At 70.2% G+C, this 17,605-nt stretch overlaps 4 protein-coding genes across 6 annotated transcripts; 2 read left to right on the plus strand and 2 right to left on the minus strand.

Moving 5' to 3' along the window:
• Nucleotides 1–12: 12 nt before the first annotated feature.
• On the minus strand, nucleotides 13–2,169 carry UBE2L6 (ubiquitin conjugating enzyme E2 L6). Its single transcript, XM_064513524.1, has 4 exons — nucleotides 2,059–2,169; nucleotides 1,374–1,463; nucleotides 349–535; nucleotides 13–252 (listed from the first exon to the last, which is right to left on the minus strand). Exons 1-4 carry the CDS (start codon nucleotides 2,083–2,085, stop codon nucleotides 89–91), a joined length of 468 nt encoding a protein of 155 aa, XP_064369594.1. The 5' UTR covers nucleotides 2,086–2,169; the 3' UTR covers nucleotides 13–88.
• A 1,631-nt stretch (nucleotides 2,170–3,800) lies between these two features.
• SERPING1 (serpin family G member 1) lies at nucleotides 3,801–10,873 on the plus strand. The gene is made up of 8 exons (XM_064513272.1): nucleotides 3,801–3,943; nucleotides 4,084–4,153; nucleotides 4,251–4,794; nucleotides 5,804–5,941; nucleotides 6,034–6,237; nucleotides 7,168–7,310; nucleotides 8,609–8,828; nucleotides 10,490–10,873. The coding sequence occupies exons 2-8, from the start codon at nucleotides 4,094–4,096 to the stop codon at nucleotides 10,738–10,740; spliced, it is 1,560 nt and encodes a 519-aa protein (XP_064369342.1). The 5' UTR covers nucleotides 3,801–3,943; nucleotides 4,084–4,093; the 3' UTR covers nucleotides 10,741–10,873.
• Nucleotides 10,874–11,735: 862 nt separating this feature from the next.
• On the minus strand, nucleotides 11,736–14,380 carry YPEL4 (yippee like 4). The gene is made up of 5 exons (XM_064513447.1): nucleotides 14,280–14,380; nucleotides 13,310–13,646; nucleotides 12,175–12,218; nucleotides 11,969–12,077; nucleotides 11,736–11,879 (listed from the first exon to the last, which is right to left on the minus strand). The coding sequence occupies exons 1-5, from the start codon at nucleotides 14,378–14,380 to the stop codon at nucleotides 11,790–11,792; spliced, it is 681 nt and encodes a 226-aa protein (XP_064369517.1). The 3' UTR covers nucleotides 11,736–11,789.
• On the plus strand, nucleotides 13,978–17,462 carry CLP1 (cleavage factor polyribonucleotide kinase subunit 1). Of its 3 annotated transcripts, none has more exons than XM_064513276.1 (3): nucleotides 13,978–14,351; nucleotides 15,091–15,700; nucleotides 16,505–17,462. In XM_064513276.1, the coding sequence occupies exons 2-3, from the start codon at nucleotides 15,095–15,097 to the stop codon at nucleotides 17,174–17,176; spliced, it is 1,278 nt and encodes a 425-aa protein (XP_064369346.1). In that variant the 5' UTR covers nucleotides 13,978–14,351; nucleotides 15,091–15,094; the 3' UTR covers nucleotides 17,177–17,462. The 3 variants fall into 3 exon arrangements, with proteins under 3 accessions (XP_064369346.1, XP_064369345.1, XP_064369344.1); XM_064513275.1 differs by having other exon boundaries at nucleotides 13,979–14,347; XM_064513274.1 differs by having other exon boundaries at nucleotides 13,993–14,339.
• Nucleotides 17,463–17,605: the final 143 nt, after the last annotated feature.

Genomic DNA, 17,605 nt, shown 5'->3' on the forward strand with positions numbered 1-17,605 from the left:
TGGCACGTCAGGTTCACGGTGGGGGGGGAACGCCTTTATTTTGGGGGATACCGGTGTGGGGGGGGGGCCCGGCGGGGTGCTGGGGGGCTCAGGGGGCGGCGGCGGGGGGGCGTCCCTCGCTGTGGAGGCGGGTGTGCTCCTCGGCCCGGCGCTGGAAGAGCTGGGGGTCGGTGGCCAGCTCGCGGGCCAGGTCCTGCCGCAGCACCCGCTGGGCGTCGGGGTTGTCCACCAGCAGCAGCAGGTCCTGGAGCACTGCGGGAACCGGGGATGGGGGGGGGGGGGGGGGGTCAGCGCGGGAGCCAAGGGGTGGGGTGGGGTGGGGGCCCCCCCGGCGGCAGCAGCACCCACCGTGGAGGACGCGGGTGGTGGGCTTCCAGTGCTCGCTGGCGGTGAGGGGCTGGCACACGCGGCCCTGCTGGTCCACGCCGGGGTGGTAGATGGGGGTCCGGAAGGTGACGCGGGGGGGCACCAGGGGGTAGCGGGGGGAGAAGGAGAGCTCCAAGCGGAAGGCGCCCCCGTTGTAGGGGGGGTTGTTCTGCCGCGGGAAGGGGGGTGCCTCAGCCCCACACGGTGCCCCGGACCCCCCCACCCAGCCCTGCCCACCCCCCCAGGGTCCCCCCCCCACCCAGAGCCATCTGCAGGGGGGAACCCCCCACCCTGCGCCCCAGCCCACCCCACAGGGTCCCCCCACCCGGTGTCCCCCGGGGGGAGACCCCCACCAAGCGCCCTCATCCCCAGGGGCCTCTCAACCCCGGGAACCCCAAATCCCCCCCCCAGGGTCCCCCCAGTCCCCCCCCCAGGGATAGCCCCCCCCCCAGTGCCCCCAGCCCCCCCCAGGGTCCTGCCTAGGGGGAACCCCCAATCCAGTGCTCCCAGCACCCCCCAGGGAGAGCCCCCCCAGTGCCCCCAGCCCCCCCCAGTCCCCCCCAGGGAGAGCCCCCCCAGTGCTCCCAGTCCCCCCCCAGGGCCCCCGCCAGTTCCCCCCAGGGAGAGCCCCCCCAGTGCCCCCAGCCCCCCCCAGGGTCCCCCCCAGGGAGAACCCCCCCAGTGCTCCCAGCCCCCCCCAGGGTCCCCCCCAGTGCCCCCCCAGGGAGAACCCCCCCAGTGCTCCCAGTCCCCCCCAGGGTCCCCCCCAGTGCCCCCCAGGGAGAGCCCCCCCAGTGCTCCCAGCCCCCCCCAGGGCCCCCCCAGCACCCCCCAGGGAGAGCCCCCCCAGTGCCCCCAGACCCCCCAGGGAGAACCCCCCCAGTGCTCCCAGCCCCCCCCAGGGTCCCCCCCAGTCCCCCCCAGGGAGAGCCCCCCCAGTGCTCCCAGTCCCCCCCAGTCCCCCCCCAGTGCCCCCCCCGGTGCCCCCAGCCCAGCCCCGCACTCACGGGCAGCAGCAGCCCCCCCCAGCGCAGCACGTCGCCCCCCAGCGGGCCCAGCGCGCACACCCCTTCCCACCGCCGCGCCTCCTCCAGCTCCTGCGGGCGGCACGCGTCACGGGGCGGGGCCTCCTCGGACACGCCCCCAGGGGGCGGGGCATCGCCCGCACACGCCCACAAGGGGCGGGGCATCGCCCGCACACGCCCACAAGGGGCGGGGCATCGCCCGCACACGCACACGAGGGGCGGGGCGTCACCGCCCCGGCCCCGCCCCTTCCCGCCCGCGGCGCCGCCCCGTCGGGGAACCGAAACTGGAGCTCGCCGCCCCCCGGGCGCCACTCGGCACCGGCCCCCCGGCCCCCCCCCCGCCCCGCGACCGGCACCCCCTGCACGCCCGCACCCCGGGACCGGCACCCCCCGCACCCCGGTACTGCCACTGCCGGGGTGCCGGTACCGGCACCCCCCGCACCTCGGTGCTGTCCCCTCCTTGCACGCCCGCCCCCCCGGTACCGGCACCCCCCGCACCCCGGTGCTGTCCCCCCCTGCACCCCGGTACCGGCACCCCTCAGCCCGCTACTGGCCCCGGGACCCCGCAGCGGCGGTACCGCCGCACCCCCCCGGTGCGGCACCCCCGAACTGGAGCCGGCCCCCCCGGGGCGCTGCCGGACCCGCCCCCCCGGCACCCCCTGCCCACCTTGGCGAGCCTCCTGCTCCAGGCCATGGCCCGTCCGGACTGCAGCCCCCTCCCGCCGGTGCCGTCCCGGGGCGGGGCTCCGCGCAGGCCACGCCCCTGGCGGGGTGGGGCGGGGCCTAGCGGCTCCAGCCCCTCCCTGAGCGTGGGAGGGGTGGAGGGGGCCGGACAGGCCCTCGGCCTCCCTGGGGGTCATAGAGATGGGGGGGTTGGAGGGCTAGACATGCCTTCAGGCTGCCTGGTGGGGGATCATAGAGAGAGGTGGGTTGAGGGGCCAGACATGCCTTTGGCCTCCCCAGGGGGCCGCAGCGATCAGGGTTGTGGGGCTAGAGGTCTTCTCCCTGGGGACTGCAGGGGTAGGTATGGGGGGCCTAGATGGGCCCTTGATCTCCCTGTGAGCCATAGAGTTGGGGGAAGGGCCTCCGAGGGACCAGACATACCCTTGGCCACCCTGGGGCCATCAAGGTTGGAACTGAGGGGCCAGACGTGCCCCAGGTAGCGCTGAGCCCCGTAGCGCCAGCAGGTTGAAGGGCCAGGGCTGACCCCTGGTCCCAGGGCTGCAGAGGGGTGGGGTGAGGGGAACCTGCCTGTGCCCCCCAGGCTGGGAAAGCGGGGCGGTTACAGCCCCACACGCCCCACACCTCACCGGTGACCAGAGGCTGCTGGCTGGGCTGTCCTACATGTGGGGTGGGAGGGCAGTTAGGGGGCTTATTCCCCCAAACACCATGCCTGGGACCATAGAGAGGGGGTGTTGAGTAGCCAGACCGCACATGTCTCCCTGGGGCAGGAGCAGGGGGGACCAGGGGGGCTGGGAGTCGGCAGGGAAAACTTGGGGCCGCTGGTTCTCCCCTCTGCTCAGCAGCACCCCCCCGGGTGCTCCCAGAAGCCCCCTCACGTGGGTCCCATCCTGCCGCCACCCCCCACCAGTGCGCTGTGTTGCAACACGAGGAGGTTGTTGACCCTGCTGTCGGCCTGGCCTCTCCTCTGGGCCTGTGCTGTGCCACCCTCGGAGGTCTGGGGGCGGGGCTAGACGTGCCCTGCCCCCATCCAGGGGACGGAGAAAGGTGGGGCAGGGCTGGAGCCCCCCAGGCCACCCCCGGGGCGTCACACCACCCGGGCCTCCCTCCAAGTCTCTTGGGGATCATAGAGACAAGGATGGGGAGCTTGACCTGGAGATGGAGTGGCTAAACTGCCCCTTGTCACCACAAGGCTCATAGAGATGGGGCAGTTGAGGGGCTAGTCTGCCCCTTGTCACCACAAGGCTCATAGAGACGGGGCAGTTGAGTGGCTAAACTGCCCCTTGTCACCACAAGGCCCATAGAGACGGGGCAGTTGAGGGGCTAGCCTGCCCCTTGTCACCACAAGGCTCATAGAGACGGGGCAGTTGAGGGGCTAGCCTGCCCCTTGTCACCACAAGGCTCATAGAGACGGGGCAGTTGAGTGGCTAGCCTGCCCCTTGTCACCACAAGGTCCATAGAGATGGGGCAGTTGAGTGGCTAGCCTGCCCATTGTCACCACAAGGCTCATAGAGACGGGGCAGTTGAGTGGCTAGCCTGCCCCACCCCACCTCCCGAAGGATGCCTACGAGCAAGGGTGGGTCCTCCCACCTCCAGCCCCCAGAGCCGAGCGGTGGAGGGAGGGCCGGGCTGGGCGATGCGAGGGGCTGGAAGGGAAGGGGCACCCTGCCACGGCACCTCCTCCCGGCCCACCCCCTGGCCCAGCTCCGAGCCCCCCCCCCCCCCTCCATGCTGCCAGCCCAGCTGATTTACAGGAAGCCTCAGCGGCCACCCGCCCTCCTTAATCTTTAACCACGTCCGGCTGGGTCCAATCAGTTCCCCTCTGCGCCCGGGCGGACACGCAGGGACCTGACCCACCACCGGACACTTAGGTGGGCCCGGGGTCCTCCTCCTCCTCCTGCCGCTGCCCCAACCTCCTCGGGAAGGGGGAGAGGGGACTTGCTGAGCCCCCGGGGATGGTGCTGGGCCCCCCGGAGCGCCCAGCTGGGCCCTGACCTGTGTTGTCCCCCAGGACGCCCACCATGAAGCTCTGGCTGTCCCTGGTGTGCTTGGCCACCGTGGCTGCGGCGTCTGTCACCCCGGTAAGTGCTGCCTGCAGGCACGGGGGCACCTCGGGGACCCCGGCCTGCCCTCACCAGGGGCCCCCTGCCCACCCTCACCCGGGGTCTCCGCACCCAGGGGCCCGGGCTGGAGGCCCCTCCCCAAAGGCCGAAGCCGACCGTGCTGCAGCTGGTGCCAGCTCCTGCCGACCGCCCGGGCACAGAGGGGTACGCGGGGACGACGAGCCCACCCCCGCCCGGCACCGGTGCCCACCCCAACGCGGTGCCCAGCTCGGCTGCAGCGCTCACCGTCACGGAGGCTCCCAGCCCGGGCACGGAGCTGGCCACGGGGCCGGCGAGCACCAGCCCCAGCCCCACGGAGCCGGAGGGGCCGCCCGAGGCCGCGGGCACACCGGCCAACGGGACCACGGCCACCCCCGTGCCCGTGCCCACGGAGGGGCCCACCAGCGCCCCGGTCACAACCGCCCCGCCGTGCCCCGGGGACGAGGAGCCAGCTGAGGTCTGCGGGGAACCCACAGGGGAAGAGACGGCGGCGGTGGCCGAGGCGCTGAGCACCTTCGCCCTGCGCTTCTACCAGCGGCTGGCGGAGGCCACGGAGCCCAGCACCAACCTGCTCTTCTCGCCCATCAACGTGGCCTTGGGGCTGTCACATCTCCTGCTGGGTGAGGGGCACCGCTGCGAGCACTGCGATGGGGCACTGCTATGGGTACCACTACGAACACCACTATGGGCACCGCTATGGGCGCTGCTATGGGGCACCGCTATGGGCACCGCAACGGGCAGCGCTATGGGCACCACTGTGAACACTGCTATGGGCACTGCTATGGGGCACCGCTATGGGGCACCACTACGAACACTGCTATGGGCACTGCTATGGGGCACCGCTATGGGGCACCACTATGAACACTGCTATGAGCACTGCTATGGGGCACTGCTATGGGGCACCACTATGAACTGCTATGGGCACCGCTATGGTGACCATGATGGGCACTGCTGTGGGGCACCACTATGGGCGCTGCTATGGGCATTCAATGGGCACTGCTATGGGCACCACTACGAACACTGCTATGGGGCACCACTACGGGCACCGCTATGGGCACCGCTATGGGGCACCACTACGAACACTGCTATGGGGCACCACTACGAACACCGCTATGGGCACCGCTATGGGCACCGCTATGGGCACCGTAACAGGCACTGCTATGGGGCACCACTACGAACACTGCTATGGGCACTGCTATGGGCACCGCTATGGGCACTGTAGGGGCACTGCTACGAACACTGCTATGGGGCACTGCTATGGTGACCACAATGGGCACTGCTATGGGGCACTGCTATGGGCACCACTATGGGCACCGCTATGGGCACTGCAATGGGTGCTGCTATGGGCACCGCTATGGGCACTGCTATGAGCACCGCTATGGGGCACTGCTATGGGGCACCACTACGAACACTGCTCTGGGCACCGCTATGGGCACCGCAATGGGCGCTGCTATGGGGCACCACTACGGACACTGCTATGGGCACCGCTACGGGCACCGCAATGGGCGCTGCTATGGGGCACCACTACGGACACTGCTCTGGGCACCACCACGGTCCCACCAGCGCTGGGCGGGTGCCCCACGGCCGCGAGGTCGGGCGCGGGGCGCTGAGCCCGGCCTGTGCCCGCAGGCGCCCGCGGCGAGACCCGGGAGCGCCTGGGCGCCGTGCTGGCCTACCCGCCGGAGCCGCGCTGCGTGCACCGCGCCCTGCGGCAGCTCGCCAAGTCGCCGGGCCTCCTCTCCGCCTCGCAGATCTTCCACCACGGAGGTGAGCCCTGCCCGGGGTGCCCCCGCCGGGCGCCCGCCCCCGGCGCCGGCATGGGCGCCCGGCCGGGGGGGCTGACGGGCCGCCCGCGCCAGAGCTGCGCCTCGCCCCCCGCTTCCTCGAGGAGTCGCGGCGCTTCTACGACGCCCGGCCCCGGGCGCTCAGCGGCAACGAGAGCCTCGACCTGCGGAGCATCAACAAGTGGGTGCGGGAGGCCACCCAGGGGCGCCTGCCCCGCCTGCTCGACGAGCTGCCCCCCGAGCCCCGCCTGGTGCTGCTCAGCGCCGTCTACTTCCAGGGTAGGGCCCGGCCTGCCGCCCCGGGATCTGCCGGGGAATCGGCCCGGGGATCTGCCCCGAGGGCTGGCCTCCGCTTCTGCCCCGGCATCTGCCCTGGGACCTGCTCCGGGGGTTGGCTCTGGGATCAGCCCTGGGACCCACCCTGGGATCTGCTCTGGGGGTCTGCCCCCAGGATCGGCCCCGGGATCTGCTCTGGGGATCTGCCCCCAGGATCGGCCCCGGGATCTGCTCTGGGGATCTGCCCTGGGACTGGCTCTGGGGTCTGCTCTGGTAGCTGCCCTGGGACTCGCCCTGGGATCTCCTCCAGGATCTGCCCTAGGACCTGCTCTGGGGGTTGGCCCTGGGATCTGCCCTGGGATCTGCCCTGGAATGGGCTTTGGGATCTGCTCTGCCACCTGCCCTGGGACCCACCCTGGGACTGGCCCTGGGATCTCCCCCAGGGTCTGCCGCAGGACCTGCTCTGGGGATCGGCCCTGGGATCTGCCCTGGGATCTGCCCTGGGACTGACTCTGGGATCTGCTCTGGCACCTGCCCTGGGGATCAGCCCTAGGACCTGCTCTGGGGGTTGGCCCTGGGATCTGCCCTGGGGATCTGCTCTGGGATCTGCCCTTGGACTTGCTCTGGGGGTTGGCCCTGGGATCTGCCCTGGGGATCTGCTCTGGGATCTGCCCTAGGACCAGGCCCTGGGATCTGTCCTGGAACACGCTCCAGGGATCATCCCTGGGACCTGCTCCAGGGATTGGCCCTGGCACCCGCCCTTGAGGTTGGCTCTGGGATCTGCTCTGGGATCTGCCCCGGGCTCTGCGCCGGGGGGGGCTGCGGTCTGCGCGCGGCTGGTGCCCCCGGCGGGGCGGGTGTCCCCACGGGGGTCCCGGGTGCCGTCCCCCCGGCGGGCGCCCCGCAGCCTCGGCGGCCGCCCTGTCCCCGCAGCCAAGTGGAAGACGCCGTTCCAGGCCAAGGACACGATGCCGCAGCCCTTCCTGCGCCCCGGGCGCTCCTCCGTCCTCGTCCCCACCATGACCAGCAAGAAGTACCCCGTGGCCTCCTTCAGCGAGCCCGGCCTGCGGGCCCTGGTACGGCCCCGCTGCCCGCGGAGCCCAGCGGCCGCCATGCCGCCTCCTGACCTCACTTCCTCTGCGGCCAAGCAGCGGCCATTCCGGGTTTTGACCTCGCTTCCGGTAGAGCCCAGTAGCGGCCGTGAGGGGTCATGACCTCACTTCCTGCAGAGCCAAGCAGGGGCCATGCTGGGTCATGACCTCACTTCCTGCAGAGCCCAGTAGCAGTGGCCATGCTGGGTCATGACCTCACTTCCTGCAGAGCCAAGCAGGGGCCATGCTGGCTCATGACCTCACTTCCTATAGAGCCCAGTAGCGGCCATGCTGGGTCATGACCTCACTTCCTACAAAGCCAAGCAGCAGTGGCCATGCTGGGTCATGACCTCACTTCCTGCAGAGCCCAGTAGCAGTGGCCATGCTGGGTCATGACCTCACTTCCTGCAGAGCCCAGTAGCAGCAGCATGCTGGGTCATGACCTCACTTCCTGCAGAGCCCAGTAGCAGCAGCCATGCTGGGTCATGACCTCACTTCCTGCAGAGCCCAGTAGCAGCGGCCATGCTGGGTCATGACCTCACTTCCTGCAGAGCCCAGTAGCAGCGGCCATGCTGGGTCATGACCTCACTTCCTGCAGAGCCCAGTAGCAGCGGCCATGCTGGGTCATGACCTCACTTCCTGCAGAGCCCAGTAGCAGCGGCCATGCTGGGTCATGACCTCACTTCCTGCAGAGCCCAGTAGCAGCGGCCATGCTGGCTCATGACCTCACTTCCTGCAGAGCCCAGTAGCAGCGGCCATGCTGGGTCAGGACCTCACTTCCTGCAGAGCCCAGTAGCAGCAGCATGCTGGGTCATGACCTCACTTCCTGCAGAGCCCAGTAGCAGCGGCCATGCTGGGTCATGACCTCACTTCCTGCAGAGCCCAGTAGCAGCAGCATGCTGGGTCATGACCTCACTTCCTATAGGCCCCAGTAGCAGTGGCTATGCTGGGTCATGACCTCACTTCCTGCAGAGCCCAGTAGCAGCAGCATGCTGGGTCATGACCTCACTTCCTATAGGCCCCAGTAGCAGCGGCCATGCTGGGTCATGACCTCACTTCCTGCAGAGCCCAGTAGCAGCAGCATGCTGGGTCATGACCTCACTTCCTGCAGAGCCCAGTAGCAGCGGCCATGCTGGCTCAGGACCTCACTTCCTGCAGAGCCCAGTAGCAGCGGCCATGCTGGCTCAGGACCTCACTTCCTGTGCTGGCTCGTGCCCGGCCACCCCGGGCGGAGCGGCGTGCTGCCCGGGGGGCCGCCGGCGCTGAGCCCGTCCCTCCCGCAGGTGGGGCGGCTCCAGCTGAGCCAGGGCGTGAGCCTGGTGGTGGTGCTGCCGCCAGGCGCCCCGGGGGCCCTGCAGGCGCTGGAGGCGGCGCTGAGCCCCGCCGTCTTCCTCGCCCTGCTGCGCAAGGCGGCCGCCCTCCCGCCCCGGCCCACCGTGCTGGCCCTGCCCCGCTTCCGCCTCGACCGCACCCAGGACGTCGTGGCCGTCGTCCACGAGATGGGTAAGGACGGGGCCCCGGCCCCCGCTGCTGGCACCGTCGCCTGGCAGGGGCCGTCACTTCCTGGGGGGGGGTGACATCACTTCCTGTGCAGGAACCACCACGGCATGACATCACACGCTGTGCAGGAAGTGATGTCCCCTCCAGGAGGCACCTCCCGGGCCCTCGTCCCCACGCGGCCCCCCGCAGGAGCCCCCTGCCCTGTCTCCAGTGCCCCCCATGTCCCTCCCCCACCGGGGCCCTGGTGTCCCTTGTGCCCACAGTGTCCCCCCAAGCCCTCCTGTCCCTTGATGTCCCCTAGTGCCCGCAGCGTCCCCAGTGTCCCTTGGTGGCCCAGCATCCCCCGGTACCAATGTCCCCAATGTCCCCCCCAACTCTTCTGTCCCTGGATGTTCCCCAGTGTCCCTGGTGGCCCAGTGTCTACTAGTGTCCCCCAGGGCCCACAGTGTCCCAGGTTTCCCTTGGTGTCCCTGGTGTCCCCAGTGATCCCAGTGTCTCCTAGCATCCTGGTGCCTCCACCATCTTAGGTGTCCCTTGGTGCCCTGATGTCCCCCAGAACCCCAGTGTCCCCAGTGCCCCTGCTGTCCCTGAGCACCCCCGTGTCCCATGTGTCCCTGGGTGCCCCAGTGTCCCCCAGCACCATGGTGTCCCCAGTGCCCCTGGTGTCCTTGGGTTCCCCAGTGTCCCCCAGCAACCTGGTGTCCCATGCGTCCCCAGTGCCCCTGGTGTCCCTGAGCACCCCCGTGTCCCATGTGTCCCTGGGTGCCCCAGTGTCCCCCAGCACCCTGGTGTCCCCAGTGCCCCTAGTGTCCCTGGGTGCCTCTGTGTCCCCCAGTGCCCTCCAGCACTGTGGTGTCCCCAGTGCCCCTGGGTGCCCCAGTGCCCCCCAGCACCCTGGTGTCCCATGTGTCCCCAACACCCCGGTGTCCCTGGGCACCCCCACGTCCCCCAGCACCCCGGTGTCCCCAGCACCCCAGTGTCCCTGGGCGCCCCCATGTCCCCCAGCACCGCGGTGTCCCCAGCACCCCGGTGTCCCTGGGCGCCCCCACGTCCCCCAGCACCGCGGTCTCCCCAGCACCCCAGTGTCCCTGGGCGCCCCCACGTCCCCCAGCACCGCGGTGTCCCCAGCACCCCGGTGTCCCTGGGCACCCCCACGTCCCCCAGCACCGCAGTGTCCCCAGCACCCCGGTGTCCCTGGGCGCCCCCACGTCCCCCAGCACCGCGGTGTCCCCAGCACCGCGGTGTCCCTGGGCACCCCCATGTCCCCCAGCACCCTGGTGTCCCATGTGTCCCCAGCACCCCGGTGTCCCTGGGCGCCCCCACGTCCCCCAGCACCGCGGTGTCCCCAGCACCCCGGTGTCCCTGGGCACCCCCATGTCCCCCAGCACCCTGGTGTCCCATGTGTCCCCAGCACCCCGGTGTCCCTGGGCGCCCCCACGTCCCCCAGCACCGCGGTGTCCCCAGCACCCCGGTGTCCCTGGGCACACCCATGTCCCCCAGCACCCTGGTGTCCCATGTGTCCCCAGCACCCCGGTGTCCCTGGGCGCCCCCACGTCCCCCAGCACCGCGGTGTCCCCAGCACCCCGGTGTCCCTGGGCGCCCCCACGTCCCCCAGCACCGCGGTGTCCCCGGTGCCCGTGGGCGCCTCACGCCCGTCCCCGCAGACTACGGGCTGTTCCTGGACGCGGAGCTGTGCGGGCTGGCGCCGGGGCGGGAGGCGGCGGTGGACGCGGCGCGGCACCGGGCGGTGCTGGCGCTGGACGAGGCCGGCGTGGAGGCGGCGGGCGCCCTGGCCACCTCGCTGGCCCGCACCGCCAACGTCTTCGAGGCCCTGCGGCCCTTCCTCTTCGTGCTGTGGGACGACGCCCGCGCCTTCCCCCTCTTCATGGGCCGCCTCAGCGACCCCCAGCCCTGACGCCCCCGCCACCTCCCTCCTTCCTTCCCTCCTCCTCTCCCTCCTTCCTTCCCTCCTTCCCTTTCTCTTTCCTTCCCTCTCTCCGTCTCTCCTCCTTCCCTTTCTCCTCCCACCCCTCCCTCTCTCCCTTGCTCCCTTCCTTCCCTCCTTCCTCCCCTCTCTTTCCTTCCCTTGCTCTCTCCTGCTCACTCTCTTTCCCCCTCCTCCCCCTCTCCTTCCCTCCCTCCTCCTCTCCCTCCCTCCCCCTTCCCTCCCTCCTCCTTCTCTCCCTCCCTCCTCCTCTGCCTCCCTCTTGCCCAGCTCCCTCTTTCCTTCCCTCCTTCCCTTTCTCTTTCCTTCCCTCTCTCCCTCCCTCCTCCTTCCCTCCCTCTCTCCTCCTTCCCTCTCTCCTCCCACCCCCTCTCTCTCCCTTGCTCCCTTCCTTCCCCCCTCCTCCCCCTCTCCTTCCCTCCCTCCTCCTTCTCTCCCTCCTTCTTCCTTCCCTCCTTCTCTCCTTCCTTCTTCCTTCCCTCCTTCTCTCCTTCCTTCCCTCCCTCTTCCCTCCTCCTTCCTCCTCTCCCTCCTTCCTTCCCTCTCTCCTTCACTCCCTCCTCCTTCCTTCCCTCTCTCCTTCCCCTTCCTTCCATCCTCCTTCCTTCCCTCCTCCTCTGTCCTTCCCTTCCTCCTTCCCTCTCTCCTTCCCCTTCCCTCCCTCCTCCTCCCCCTTCCTTCCCTCCTCCTTCCCTCCCTCCTCCTCTGTCTCCTTCCCTCCTCCTTCCCTCTCTCCTTCCCTCTCTCCTTCCCTCCCTCCTTCCCTCCCTCCTTCCCTCCCTCCTTCCCTCCCTCCTTCCCTCCCCACAGCCCTCTCCCCCCCCCGCTCCCTGCCAGCCCCGTGGTGCTGCGGGGGGGCCCCCCCCGCCTCAGTTTCCCCGCCGGCCCCGGAGCCCCAATAAAGGCGCAGAGCCCGGCCCGCCTCCCGCCTGCTGCTGCCCCCCCAGCACCACGGGGACCCCCCCTAGAAAAGAAGCCTTTATTGCGGTACAAAAGCGGGGGGGGGCGGCGGGGGGGGGTCAGTCCCAGCCGTTCTCCTTCACCATGTGGGACATCTCGATGATGAACTTGCCCTCCTTGTACTTCTGGCTGCTCTCGAAGGCTTGTTCCTGCGCCGGGGAGAGGCGGCCTGAGCCGGGGGGGGGGGGTCCACGGGGGGGGGGACACCCACACCCCGTGGGGGCTGGGGGCCACTCACGTATTTCCAGCCCAGGGTGGTCCGGCAGCTCTCGCAGAAGATGTCGGCCACGGAGTGGAGGCCGGTGAGCAGCAGGCGCTGCTCGGCGGGGCCGCAGCCCACGTTCACGCTGCGGCGGGGGGCACGCGGCACCGTGTGGGGCGGAGGGGGGGGTGCTGACGGCCCCCCCCCCCCCGCCCCGGTTCCCCCCCCCCCCCGATACTCACACCGAGTTGAACAGGTAGGCACGGCCGTGGCTGCCCTGGAAGGACTGCGGGGACGCGGAGGCGGTCACCGCTGCCCCCCCCCCCCGCCTCCCGTGCCCCCCCCCCCCATCCCTCCTGCCCCTCTGCGGTGCTGCCGGCCCTGCCGCTGTCTCAGCACGCCGGGGGCACCGGGGGGGACCGTCACCGCGGTGGGGACACCGGGGGGCTTGCGGCGATGGGGACGCGGGGGGGGGTGCCCACCACCATGGGGACAACGTGGGGGGATGCTCGCTGCAACGGGGGGGACACCCACCCCAGTGGGGGCCATGGGGGGACACCAAGGGGGACAGCCACCCCAATGGGGACAATGGGGGGGGGACACCCGCTGCAATGGGGACACTGTGGGGGGCACTCAACCCAATGGGGGCAAGGGGGGGGCACCCGCTGCAATGGGAACACTGGGGGGGGATGCTCACTGCAATGGGGGGGACACTCACCCCAAAGGGGACAATGGGGGGGGACACCTGCTGCAATGGGGACACTGGGGGGGGACACCCACCCCAGTGGGGGACAATGGGGGGGGATGCTCGCTGCAATGGGGGGGACACCCACCCCAATGGGGACACCGAGGGGGGGGACACCTGCTGCAAGAGGGACGCCGAAGGGGACACCCACCCCAGTGGAGGCCATGGGGGGGGGGACACCCACCGCAACGGGGACACTGGGGAGGGGACACACTCACCCCAATGGGGACAATGGGAGGGACACCCACCCCAATGGGGGCCATGGGGGGGGGGACACACCCACCCCAATGGGGGCCACTCACTCCAGTGGGGGCCACGGGGGGGGGGGGGACACCCGCTGCAATGGGGACACCGAGGGGGACACCCACCCCAGTGGGGGCCACTCACTCCAATGGGGGCCATGGGAGGGGGGACGACACCCACTGCAATGGCGACACTGGGGGGGGCACTCACCCCAGTGGGGGCCACGGGGGGGGGGGGACACCCACCCCAATGGGGGCCATGGAGGGGGGGGACACACCCACCCCAATGGGGGCCACGGGGGGGGGGGACACCCGCTGCAATGGGGAACCACGGAGGGGGGCCACCCGCCCCAGTGGGGGCCGTGGGGGGGGGGGGTCCCGGGGGGGCACCTTGGAGATGAGCTCCTCGTGGCGCGCCAGGTGCGCGCGGCAGTGGACGCAGCTGTAGGTGCGCTGCGCGCGCGGCAGGTAGCTGCGGAAGGTGCGCGGCGGCAGGCGGCGGGCGGGCGGCGCGCGGCGGCGGCGGGCGGCGGCGGCGGCGGGGGGGGGCGGCAGGGCGGCGGCGGCGGCGGGGGGGGCGGCGCCGCGCACCCCCCGCACAGGCGCCCGCAGGGGAAGCAGCGCAGCAGGGCGCTCACAGCCGTCGTCCCGCCGCGGCCGAGCGCGGGGGGGCGGCGCGGCCCCGGGCCCCCCCCAGGCGAGAAGCGGGCCCGAAACCGGGGGCGGCCTGCGGGGAGGGGGGGGGTCACCACCGGTCCCCCGACCCCCCCCCCAAAAAGAGGGGGCGGGGGGGCCCCGAGGGAAGGGGGTGGCGGGGGGGGGGCGCTCACCGCCTGTGCGCCCGTCCGCGTCCCCGCGTCCCGCTGGCGGCGGGGGGCACCGGGAGGCCGCCGCTGCATCACGGCCGCGTGACTCCGGCCGCGTCACCGCCCGCACCCTGACGTCACCCCCCGCGCCCTGACGTCACCGCCGCACCCCCATCCCCGCGCGCCGCCGCCGCCGCCTCCCCGGTCCCTCCGTGGCCCCCCCCGCCCCGGGTGGGGGGATGTCCATTTGCCGGAGGGCGGCATGCAAATGAGATGCAAACGAGATGCAAATGGAGGGGGCGCGTCCCGACGAGCCGCGCGCGGCAGGCAAAGGGCCCGTGACGCAAGAGGGGGGCGGGTCCCAAGCGTGACGTGCGAGCGGTATGCAAATAAGGCGGGAGGACTACGTCTCCCAGGGGGCACCGCGCGGCGCCGCAGGGCGTCACCCGAGAGGGACGCGGCACCCAGGAGGCCCCGCGCGCGGGTGCCATGGCAACGGCCCCTCCCAACCGCCCCCCAACGAGGCCGCCGCGGGGTCGCCCGCGTGACCTCACTTCCGGCGCAGCCTAGAGACGCCCCCGGGCCGGAAGCGCGAGGGCTCTGCGAGCGCTCCGGTAAGGGGGTGGGTGAGTGGGGGGGCACCGGCGGGTGCCATGGCAACGTCCGGGGGGGGCGGCGGGCAGGGAGGGGGGCGGCCCCGCGCCTGGGGGCTGGGGCAGGGCGGCGACCCCGGAGCCGCGGCGGGGGAGGGCCGCGAAGCCCCGAACCGTCCGGGGCCCCCCGAGCCGGGCCGCGGACGTGGCAGGGGCCCCCCGAACCGGACCGAGGCCCCCTGAACCGGGCCGGGACCCCCCGAACCGGGCCAGAGAGGTGGAAGGGGCCCCCCGAACCGGGCCGGGACCCCCGAACCGGGCCACAGATGTGGCAGAGGCGCCCTGAACCGGGCCGGGACCCCCGAACCGGGCCGGAGACGTGGCGGGGGCCTGCTAAACCGAGCCGGGGCCCCCTGAACCGGGCTGGAGACGTAGCAGGGGCCCCCTGAACCGGGCCGGGACCCCCGAACCGGGCCGGAGATGTAGCAGGGGCCCCCTGAACCAGGTCAGGACCCTGAAACCGGGCCGGAGACATGGCAGGGGCCTCCTGAACCGGGCCGGGACGCCCGAACCGGGCTAGAGATGTAGCAGGGGCCCCCTGAGCCGGGCCAGGGCCCCCCGAACCGGGCAGGGACCCGAGGTGGTGCGGGCAGTGCCAGGGTTGGGGGGGAAGGAGCAGGGACCCCGGGGGGGGGCGACTCCCCTGTGAGGGCTGGGGAAGGGGCTGTCCTGCTCCCCCCGATGCCCCTTGTCACCCCGCGCCGCCCCGCAGCGCGATGGCGGACGACGGCGGCGATGAGAAGAAGCAGGTGGCCAAGTTCGAGCTGGAGCGGGAGACGGAGCTGCGGTTCGAGGTGGAGGCCTCGCAGACGGTGCAGCTGGAGCTGCTCACCGGCATGGCGGAGGTCTTCGGCACCGAGCTCACCCGCAACAAGAAGTTCACCTTCGACGCCGGCGCCAAGGTGGCCGTCTTCACCTGGCACGGCTGCACCGTGCAGCTCAGCGGGCGCACGGAGGTGGCCTACGTCTCCAAGGACACCCCCATGCTGCTCTACCTCAACACCCACACGGCCCTGGAGCAGATGCGCCGGCAGGCGGAGCGCGAGGACGAGCGGGGGCCCCGCGTCATGGTGGTGGGGCCCACGGACGTGGGCAAGTCGACCGTGTGCCGCCTGCTGCTGAACTACGCCGTGCGCCTGGGGCGCCGGCCCACCTTCGTGGAGCTGGACGTGGGCCAGGGCTCCGTCTCCATCCCCGGCACCATGGGGGCCCTCTACATCGAGCGCCCGGCCGACGTGGAGGAGGGCTTCTCCCTCCAGGCCCCGCTGGTTTATCACTTCGGCTCCACCACGCCTGGCACCAACATCAAGCTCTACAACAAGGTGAGCGTGGGGGAGCCGAAGGGACGGAGTAGCTGTGTTAGGAGAGACTAAGCAGGCCGCAGCCTTTCCGTCCAGAGAGGAGAGGGCTGAGGGGCTCTGATGGGTTTCCAAAATCGTCCGGCTGCTAGACGAGCCGAACGGGGAGCTGTTAGGCACCACAGCCTGCGACGCAGGGAAAGGGATGCCGATGAAACCAGCCAGATGTTGGCTTAGAGTAAATAAAAACAAGCTCTTCTGTACACAGCTGTCACAGCAGGCTGCGGAGGCAGAATCAGCAGGGTCGAGAGGGACTTGAAGCGTTCATGGACAGCAGGCCCATAAATAGGTGCTAAAAAGCGTCGACGGGGATGTACTTATAATAATAAGTGTAATAAGTGTCTCTTATTGCCAATGTCTCTTGCTGTTTTGGTGACAGAAGCTTCTCAGTTGGTCCCCTGAGCCTTTTACCCAGTCACAACCAACATGGTCCTATGCAGGTGCTGTGGGAATCGGGCTTTGCAGATCTCAAAGGAGGTAGCAAGTGTAAGGGCAGCACTGGAGACAGCTGGCCTGAGCATTTGGGATGCTGAAATACTGTGGTAGCTCAGCTGGGGAAAGCGCGGAGGGGTCGGAGCGCAGAGGATCACTGGATCCCGTCTCCTCCCTCTTCCTCCTCTTCTGGAGAAGGCGCTGCCCTCTTCTCTGCTCCGGGGCTCCTCATGGCAGCAGCCCCGAGAAGGGGGTACAAGCGGAAAGGGGATTTGGCTCCTGTCACACCCCAAGAGGTCTCTCTGTCCTAATATTTCTGCCCTTTCTTCCTTGCAGATCACGTCCCGCCTGGCCGACGTCTTCAACCAGCGGTGCGAAGTGAACCGCCGGGCGTCGGTAAGCGGCTGCGTCATCAACACCTGCGGCTGGGTGAAGGGCTCGGGGTACCAGGCGCTGGTGCACGCCGCCTCCGCCTTCGAGGTGGACGTGGTGGTGGTGCTGGACCAAGAGCGGCTCTACAACGAGCTGAAGAGGGACCTGCCCCACTTTGTGCGCACGGTGCTGCTCCCCAAATCCGGCGGGGTGGTGGAGCGCTCCAAGGACTTCCGGCGGGAGTGCCGAGACGACCGCATCAGGGAGTATTTCTACGGCTTCCGGGGCTGCTTCTACCCCCACGCCTTTGACGTTAAGTTCTCCGACGTCAAGATCTACAAGGTGGGGGCTCCCACCATCCCGGACTCCTGCCTGCCCCTGGGCATGTCGCAGGAGGACAACCAGCTCAAGCTGGTGCCGGTGACGCCGGGGCGGGACATGGTGCACCATCTGCTGAGCGTCAGCATGGCCGACAGCGCCGACGACAACATCTCGGAGACCAGCGTGGCCGGCTTCATCGTGGTCACCGGCGTGGACCTGGAGCGCCAGGTCTTCACCGTGCTCTCGCCCGCCCCTCGCCCGCTGCCCAAGAACTTCCTCCTCATCATGGACATCCGCTTCATGGACCTGAAGTAGAAGCAGCGGGGAGAAAATAGGGAGTCTCCTTGGACTTGGGGGGCAGCCCCACACCTCGGACTTCCTGGGGAGCAAGAAAACATTTGCTGTCTCGGTCATCTTGTGCAAGTTGTCTGCTTGCCCGTGTTTGTTGTTCTTCCTCCAGCAGGTTTCTGGCCCCGAAGTCTGGCCACTTCGCCCCTTCTTACGTGCCGGCGAGCACTGCCGAGCCCTCCCACGCGAGGGGCTCGCTGCTCGGTTTTTATATCCTTTTATAACTTTTATTATTAAAATTCCTAGACTTGTGCTTTCCGATGCCCCGTGAACTTTTGTCCCAGCGCCTCGGCAGCGGGGCAAAGCAAAGGGCCCGTAAGAAGAGCAGCGTGACGTGGAGCCATGGGAATCTTTCCCTGCTCTCCGGTGGGAGAGGGGGGAAGAACAGAGGAACGT

This window comes from Dromaius novaehollandiae, chromosome 5, assembly GCF_036370855.1.
Source record: "Dromaius novaehollandiae isolate bDroNov1 chromosome 5, bDroNov1.hap1, whole genome shotgun sequence".
NCBI lineage: Eukaryota > Metazoa > Chordata > Aves > Casuariiformes > Dromaiidae > Dromaius > Dromaius novaehollandiae.

Bases quoted from the DNA above. Each gene is read 5' to 3' on its own strand.
- UBE2L6 (XM_064513524.1), bottom strand. From the start codon at position 2,085: ATGGCCTGGAGCAGGAGGCTCGCCAAG. The intron at 1,464-2,058 runs GTGGGCAGGGGG...TGCCGCCCGCAG, and splicing joins GGAGCAGGAGGCTCGCCAAG to GAGCTGGAGGAGGCGCGGCG. The intron at 536-1,373 runs GTGAGTGCGGGG...TTCCCGCGGCAG, and splicing joins GGGGGGGGCTGCTGCTGCCC to AACAACCCCCCCTACAACGG.
- YPEL4 (XM_064513447.1), bottom strand. From the start codon at position 14,380: ATGGCACCCGCCGGTGCCCCCCCACTCACCCACCCCCTTACCGGAGCG. The intron at 13,647-14,279 runs GTGAGGTCACGC...CCCTCCCCGCAG, and splicing joins GTCTCTAGGCTGCGCCGGAA to GCCGCCCCCGGTTTCGGGCC. The intron at 12,219-13,309 runs GTGCCCCCCCGG...GCGTCCCCGCAG, and splicing joins ACGAGGAGCTCATCTCCAAG to TCCTTCCAGGGCAGCCACGG.
- CLP1 (XM_064513276.1), top strand. From the start codon at position 15,095: ATGGCGGACGACGGCGGCGATGAGAAGAAGCAGGTGGCCAAGTTCGAG. The intron at 15,701-16,504 runs GTGAGCGTGGGG...TCTTCCTTGCAG, and splicing joins ACATCAAGCTCTACAACAAG to ATCACGTCCCGCCTGGCCGA.
- SERPING1 (XM_064513272.1), top strand. From the start codon at position 4,094: ATGAAGCTCTGGCTGTCCCTGGTGTGCTTGGCCACCGTGGCTGCGGCG. The intron at 4,795-5,803 runs GTGAGGGGCACC...CTGTGCCCGCAG, and splicing joins GCTGTCACATCTCCTGCTGG to GCGCCCGCGGCGAGACCCGG. The intron at 5,942-6,033 runs GTGAGCCCTGCC...CGCCCGCGCCAG, and splicing joins GCAGATCTTCCACCACGGAG to AGCTGCGCCTCGCCCCCCGC.